This window comes from Drosophila simulans, chromosome 2L, assembly GCF_016746395.2.
Source record: "Drosophila simulans strain w501 chromosome 2L, Prin_Dsim_3.1, whole genome shotgun sequence".
Lineage (NCBI taxonomy): Eukaryota > Metazoa > Arthropoda > Insecta > Diptera > Drosophilidae > Drosophila > Drosophila simulans.
In genome coordinates this window covers 948,901-956,643 of record NC_052520.2, presented here as the reverse complement: position 1 = coordinate 956,643, position 7,743 = coordinate 948,901, and the positions used below count along the sequence as shown (strand labels likewise).

General features: G+C 49.5%; 1 protein-coding gene and 1 non-coding gene across 2 annotated transcripts; one reads left to right on the top strand and one right to left on the bottom strand.

Annotated features, from left to right (window-relative positions):
- Nucleotides 1-3,925: 3,925 nt before the first annotated feature.
- LOC120284259 lies at nt 3,926-4,090 on the top strand. Its single transcript, XR_005543492.1, has one exon. It is a non-coding gene; the product is annotated as a U1 spliceosomal RNA (small nuclear RNA).
- A 714-nt stretch (nt 4,091-4,804) lies between these two features.
- LOC6730512 (larval serum protein 1 beta chain) lies at nt 4,805-7,482 on the bottom strand. The gene is made up of 2 exons (XM_016179344.3): nt 7,181-7,482; nt 4,805-7,113 (listed from the first exon to the last, which is right to left on the bottom strand). The coding sequence occupies exons 1-2, from the start codon at nt 7,388-7,390 to the stop codon at nt 4,954-4,956; spliced, it is 2,370 nt and encodes a 789-aa protein (XP_016022972.1). The 5' UTR covers nt 7,391-7,482; the 3' UTR covers nt 4,805-4,953.
- Between the last annotated feature and the right edge of the window lie 261 nt (nt 7,483-7,743).

Below are 7,743 nucleotides of genomic sequence, written 5' to 3'. Positions count from 1 at the left end.
TCTGACTTTTTGGGAACCACAAAATCAGCAGCAGAGTGATTACTTTAGCGATTTGCATTATTTCAAAATCACGAACTGAGTCAGCAATGAGATCCCAGCGCACTGAAGGAAGCTCGCAGAGTTTGAGTTGCTTGCTCACCAGATGATAAGAGTTATCAGAGGGTCTAGAAGAGGTCACCAATAATCGGAGTGAATAATGTGGTTGTATTCTTATTTAAAGCTCTCCCACAGAGTTTAAAAAGGTATTTTTATATTTTATAATGTATTTCTGAAGAGCCAATGTCTTCCGTTCTAAATCATCCCAGGGACAACAGACTGGGCGTCTGGCCAGAAACTTAATGATGCATACGTGTCGCCGCCATTTGTCCTCGAAGAGCGGACAGCGTGCAGGACGAAGGACGAAGGATCTGCTGCATCCGGAGCAACCAATTAGGAACAGCGCCAAAGAGGCTCCCAGCGGGAGTCCTTTCAATTAAATTGGCGACACAAAAACGGCTCAAAGAGATCCTTGCCAGCCAGTCCAGGCATTTGTCAGTGCGGGCAAAACAATTTGCCGCTGTCAGGATAAGAGACTTTGACTTTGGCCATGTCCAACATTTCCGCACGCTCAATTTAATAAGGGCAGCTCATTAGCCGCCGACGGGGATGCTCTGCCAGCACCCTTAGCCCCCATTTGTATCATCCCCGTGCACTTGAAGTGGCTTCATATGGGGGTGAGCTCGGAGGAACTGGCTCAAGTAGTCAAAACTAAGCACTGAAAACAACAACAATGTTGATTCGTGATAAAATTATAGGATTAAAATTCGATTGATTCAATCAAATATGAATGTACAATATACTACTACAATATACCCTACGAGACCACTCCCAATTGTTTCAAGTGTAGCCGCCACGTGGGCTTTGGGCCCATAAACCCAAATTGAAAAATGTTAAATTATCATCAAATTTCATGCACTATCAAAGTCAATTTCCTGTGGCAGCGACCTCAAGGACTTGCCTCCTGAACACCGGACTCCCGCAGCTCTCTCCTCCTCCTCCTCCTCCTCATCCTCAGCCGATTCCGGATTCCAGCCTGCCCGCCAGTCACAAAAATAATTTATTCAACTTGATGCCGTGGTCGCAGGACCCCCAACTTTCTGCGAGATGAAGGGAGGGCAGGACGACCGCTGCCCTGCGGTTCATTGTCAGTTAAGCTTTTTAAAAGAAAACCACTTAGAATGTTGACATTATCCTTCACTTTCTATTTATTTTGTCATTTAATCAACTTCCTGCCCGGCGACGTCGTCCCTGATTTGCATACCAAGCCGATGGAGTCGCTCGATATAGGGCATGGCTTTCGCCATCGGAAACTGGGGATCGGGGACTGGGGATTGGGGTGCGCGTCTTGAGATGGACGCCTCGTTTGTCTCCGGTCGCCGGTCTCTGGATCCCGGACACAGTATTTGCGCTCTGGCGCCGTCTCGCCAATCAGTCAACGGAATGGAATGGAGCCGGTGGATTCAGCGGAGCCCCTGGTAAATAAAAATTGCTTTTTGCCGCATAACCTGTGGCCTACTTGCTCCTGCCATCCGTCGATAGAGATGGACAATTGGATAGTGAAATGAACACTCCACACTGGGGGAAATGGGATAGATCATAGGCATTACTGGTAGTAGATGAGCTTAGTGATGAAGTTAGATAGAAGGGAGTTGGTTGTTTTGTTGCAGTGCATCAAATGACATTTTGGGGCTGACTGGAGCGGTTTGGCTTGCTCATTTGCCGTTATTAAAGCCATTCTATGAATATTTTAAAAGCTCCGTTTGTGCACACGACCATCTCCACCCATTCCCATAAAAGGTTTAGAATTTCACCGAGAACAGAGGAAACGAAGAAAAGTCGTTTGGCCGAGCAAATACTGAAGGGGGGGCGAGCATGTAAATACGGCGGGAGTGCCAACTGCGGATGTCCTGGACGGCCAAAGACTTCGACTGCAGGAGGAGGCACTAACTTAAGCCGCATTTGGGCAGCCAGTCCCATAAAGGCGAAATCCTATTGAATGGCCTTTTGTTTTAGCATGGAAATGCTTTTAAACACCGCCCGAACGGAACAAAAAGCAAAAGTCCGCAAAGGAAAAGGAGGCGATTGCTTCTTGTTTATTATTCGCTCAGTCAGCTCTAATGAAGGCCGGGCACAATGAGTCCTGTCCACTCAGGAGCACTTATCCCTGCTTATGCTGCCCACGCTCGCCTCCGTCCTGGCCAGAAGCCGTCTCCGGGAAACCTGGCCAGGCACAAAGGACACGACACGGCAGCTAGAAATTATGATGGCAAAGTTTCGCTGTTTGCCGGCCAAAAAGTTTCCATCTGCGGGGGCAGCCCGATGATGCCCAAATAATTGCGCAGAAACGCACTCGGACGCCCATCAAGGGGATACCCCAAGTGCTCCCGACACCCACCCTGGTCCTTGGCGAGCACAAGTTAGATGGAGATTCCCTGAGATTTTCACATATAATAAATATCAGACCTCGGAATGCAAGTGACTTCTTCTGCAAGAAAACCTTCAGTTTAGTACTATATATGCACTATATATTATGTTCATTTGATCGATGTGCAATATTTTTATTTCAGTGTACTACTTCCTCACCCATGACTGCGTTTCCGTGCTAGATGTTCTCGGAATACGTGACTGAGGAGCCGAAAGGGGATTAGATAGCTTCACTGCGGATTCGCGTTTGAACTGATTAAACATGGAAACCGAAAACTAGATCAGCAAACTCAACGCAAAAGTGTTGTGGGTAGAAGGGTCCTTCAGCTCGAAGGACGAGCTGTGTGTGTAACTGGGCCCGTGTGCCAGTTAATTAGAAGCCTATTGATAAAGTTGAATTGCAGCTAATGTGGCAAAGTTGGTCGGGCGGTTGGCCAGGTTACGACCCGGCCAAACGGGATGGACATTTATTAATTAAAATGCCGCGAAAACACAAACACTCCTCCTGCGGCACTTTCATTAGCGTTTTGTCAAGTGCTCATCAAAAACAGAGCACAGGGCCAAATTGATGGCCGTGTTTGCTAGTTTAATTATGCATTTGCAGCGAGTCCTTCGGTGCATCACAATATGTGCTGGAATAATGCAAAAGGACGCGAGTGGCCCGCAAACAAACAAACAAACAAACAAACAAACAGCAAACAATTCACGCACATCACACTGAATATGCGGCTTATGTCAACAATAATTTTTGCTCTTCGGCTTTTTTGCTGTTTCAGCCTGGTTCATTTCCCATTTTCCCATTTGATTTTATATTCACCTGCGGTCGTGTGCGCACTCGTTGACCGCAAATTTCTAATAACAATTTGTAATTGCCATAAATTAAATCACTTTCGGCGCCACAGTCTCCCTCCCGCTGATCCATCCATTCACACCATCGAACTTTCTATCGAGTTTCTATCGAAACTATTTCGATTATTAGTTTTTTGCGGCCTATGGAATTCTGCAAAACCATTTATTACTACCATAAATATTCCGCACAGAAGATGCTCTGTTTCATTGTCAGGTTAACCATATTCCGCTGATTTTTCACCATCCAAAACATTTTATTGCTAATATTTTCGTGGCTTGTAAACTATTGTGGGCCGCTCAGATTGTTTAGTTTTAATTAAAATTCTTATTGTCATTATTCGCTCGTTAATATATTAATAATCATTTAAATGGGGTTCCAATCAACGTTTCACAGATACAGACAGTACAATCCAAAGGTTACATATAATATAAGGGTGGATGCAGATAAGAACCACGTATCAACTCACAGTTTCCAAAAATCAACCCAACTGCGGATGTAACATTGGGCTAGCATACTTTCGGGGGTAAGACTTTCACGCACTCTCACTACAATAATTCCCAACTGCTTCTGGCCACCAGCTCATGGAAACCCATCCCCTGAGCGGAGGAAAGCATACTTACCTGGCGTAGAGGTTAACCGTGATCATGAAGGCGGTTCCTCCGGAGTGAGGCTTGGCCATTGCACTTCGGCTGAGTTGACCTCTGCGATTATTCCTAATGTGAATAACTCGTGCGTGTAATTTTTGGTAGCCGGGAATGGCGTTCGCGCCGTCCCGACATTTGCAATAAATTTTAACATTATTATAATAGTTGTTCTAATGAGAGGCGACAAGAAGGTATACGTCGTCATCTTTTTGAGTTGGATTCGCCTGACACATTTGATATCTTTACGGATTGACGGCGTCGTCCGTTAATTTTGTGCCAAATTGTCTTAAGAGTCGGAGGGCAAGAGGTCCCCTGATGTGGCGGACCGGACCGGGAGGAGAAGTGGGTTTCTCTGACAACAGGGTTTCAGTGTCGTGAAGCTCAAATAAAACCGAGGATTGGTCTCCCCATTTGAAATCCATGCTGCTCTCTTAAGAAGGCCCAATTTCAGATGGAGAGATGGTGAAGGGTGGGGGTCTGGATAGGGAATTACATCAACGTTTCAACAACGACATCATTCCGTCAAGCCTTTTTCTAGGCTGTTCCAGTTTGAAGTCCTGGTTGGTAGTTGGATTGGAGTTAGTAGAAGTAGCTGAACAACAAGCTAATGGCATTTCACGGTGGTCGCAAATGATAGCTTTCCAAGATGGAAGCGATTAGCCTGTTGTTCAGCCAAATGTGTCCGCTCAGGGGATGGGTATCCATGAGAAGGCAGCCAGAAGCAGTTGGGAGCTCTAAGTAGAAATGCCGGAAATATTTGACCCTCGAAAGTATGTTGCTTCCGATTAGGAAGTTCCTATTTTTTCAAATTTTAGGATCCTTGCATAGATATGGAAAACAGGGCCACTTTTACTTGGTTTTCGAAAGTTTATTAGACTTTTTGCACACCTTACTAGCTAGGTATCAGACACTCTAAAAACATCCGCTCAATGGGTAGATCGTTCCGTGGTCGTTTTCCGGATTTCGCAATCGAAGCCGCACACACAACGACGACGCTCAGAACTTGAAGTACTTGGTGTAGTAGTCGTTGAAGAAGGCGTAGTCGAAGTGGCCGTAGTTGGAGTAGCTCTTGTACTTGTAGTAGGGCTCCATGGTGTCGGCGTGGTAGATGGACACGTCCTTGAAGTACATGTTGGGCACGAAGAACTCGTACTCGTCGATCTCGCGGTCGAAGGGGTAGCCGAAGGGCAGGCTGTCCACGTAGCGGGCTCCGGATCCGATGCCGCAGGAGTAGGTGTAGTCGAAGGTGGAGAACTGCTCGTGGGCGGGGGCCACGTACGGCACCACCATGAAGAACATCTGCATGGGCATGCCCTTCTGCCAGCCCATGGGCAGGACGAGGCGGTCGGGGAATCCGCAGTGGGGCTCGCTGATGTCCAGGGGGAAGTCGTACTTGCCGTCGAAGGCCATCATGGTGTAGTAGTAGAGCTCGGTGTAGGTGGTGCGGTCCTTGACGGTCCAGTAGAACTCGCTGGACTTGCGGGTGATCATGTTGGTGCCGGCCTTCAGCTCGTAGTAGAACTCGTCGATCTCCATGAAGTTCATGCGGTTCTCGGCCAGGGAAATGACCTTGCCGAACTCGTCGAACTTGGGACCCAGGAAGGCGCGGATGACCACCTTCTCGACCTTCTCGGACTCGATGGTGTAGGTGTAGGTGAAGGGCTTGTGGTTGAGGCGCATCTGACGGGCGAACAGCGACATGTCCCACACGAACTTGCCGTCCTGGAAGATCATCTTGTCGTTGAGCATGTTGGTCACATCGAAGTCAACCAGGTCGAAGTAGGTGGTCAGGTCGCTGACCTCCACGTGCTTCATGGTCACGCCGGGCATCAGGAGCTGCTCCTTGGTGTACTTGGGCAGGTAGTGCATGAACTGGAAGTACACCTGGGCGATGGACTTGTAGAACATGTAGTACATGGGGTCGCGCATCATGGTCTCGAAGTTGAGCATCACGTTGGGGTACACGTCCATCTGGTGGTAGTCGGCGTCAGCGAAGTACATGTGGGCGAGCATGTACCAGAACTGGTAGAACATCTTGTCCATGGCGTCCACGTTGCCCTGCAGCATGTTGCCGATGAACTCGATGGCCTCGGGCTTGCGCAGATCGATGGTGTGGCCATCGGCGGTCTTGTAGTAGCCCAGCTCGACGATGTTGTGGATGCGCTTCAGGAAGCCGGTGATCTTGTCCAGCATGTCGTAGTTGGCGTAGGTCTCCATCTCGTAGTAGTTCTTGCGGAAGCTGTAGCCGATGCCGTTGTAGTAGATCATCTGGGGGTCGTAGCCCATCTCGATCTGGTGGTACCAGGAGAACTCGGGGATCTCGCCGAATCCGTGCGACAGGCGCTCCATGTAGTACCTGCTGAGCAGCTGGTGCACGTTGTAGAGCCACCACTCGCCGCGACGGTCGTTCTTGAGGTCGAAGGTGTTGCCGTCCAGGAAGAAGGAGTAGTCCATGTTCAGGTAGTACCAGTAGGCGTTCCAGCCCAGATCCTCGGTGAAGTAGGACAGCTTGGACTCCTTGTTGTAGAGGTTCAGGTCGCGGGTGTAGTCCACGGGCATGTAGAACTTCTTCACGTCCTTCATCATCGACAGCCACTTGGTCTCCTGGTTGAACTCGTAGATGTTCTCGCGCAGGATGAACTTGTCCTCGGTGTACCAGTGCTCGCCCAGACCCATCAGCTTCCACCACTGCCAGGTCTTGAAGTCCTTCATGTAGGTGTAGTCGCTGGACCGGTACATGGTTGTGTAGTCGTTTCCGTGGGTCTTGTAGTACACATCCATGTACTCCTTCTCGTACATGGTCATCTTCATCCACATCTCGTAGTCGAACTTCTCCGCCTCGAACACAAACTTGCTGTTGAAGAAGAACTGCGGGAAGATCTCGTAGATCGAGGGCAGCATCAGTCCGTGGAAGTCGTTGCGGTGGATCACGGCCATGGTCAGGGCGTAGACGAACATTCCCTCATTCACGTGCATGCGGGCCCAGGCGACGTTGGCGGCGAAGGTCTCCCAGTCCTTGGCGTAGTAGAAGAAGTTGAACAGACCGCGGGCCTGCTTGGCGTGGGACATGACCAGGGCGCCGAAGAACTCGCCCTTGGGCAGCAGGGCGTGGGCCTTGTAGGCCTCGAAGAACTTCTTCATGTACATGTCGTAGTGCTGGAAGGGATCACAATGATCAGTTATTAGGGGGAGGAAACACTTCACCCAGTGCTAATCCACTCACAGTGTAGTAGGACTCCTCAAAGAAGAATTTCTCGCCCTGCTTGATGTGGTCCTCGAACATGAGCGGATCCTCCACGCGGTAGACGATCTCGAAGAGGAACTTCTGCTTCATCAGGAAGGCCTTGTCGGCGATCTTGACCTCGTGGGTCTGGTGGAAGCTGGCAGCGGCGGCCAGGCCCAGGCAGGCCAGCAATGCGATGGCGATCTTCATGTTGACGGACTCCTGCAACTCTACACTTGACACTCAACTGCTCCGGATCAGATGCACCCAGTGGATCCAATGCCTAAAGACTGTTGCCTTACTGCCGTCCACCTGGCTGCTTTTATACCCAAGAGTCCCGCCTACGATCGCAGTGTCCGGTGCTCGGAATCTGCTCGGAGATATCGCGGTGCAGTTTGGGGGTCACTGGGTGTATCTCAGGTGCGGCGATCGCGCCATCTGTCCATCTGTGCCGGGCTACCTCTTATCGCCTTGGTACCCTCTTGTCTCTTATCAAAGCGAGACTTCTATTCATCTGGTTGCCAAGAGCCAGCTCTGCAGGTGCAATCAAGCCGGCATTACGT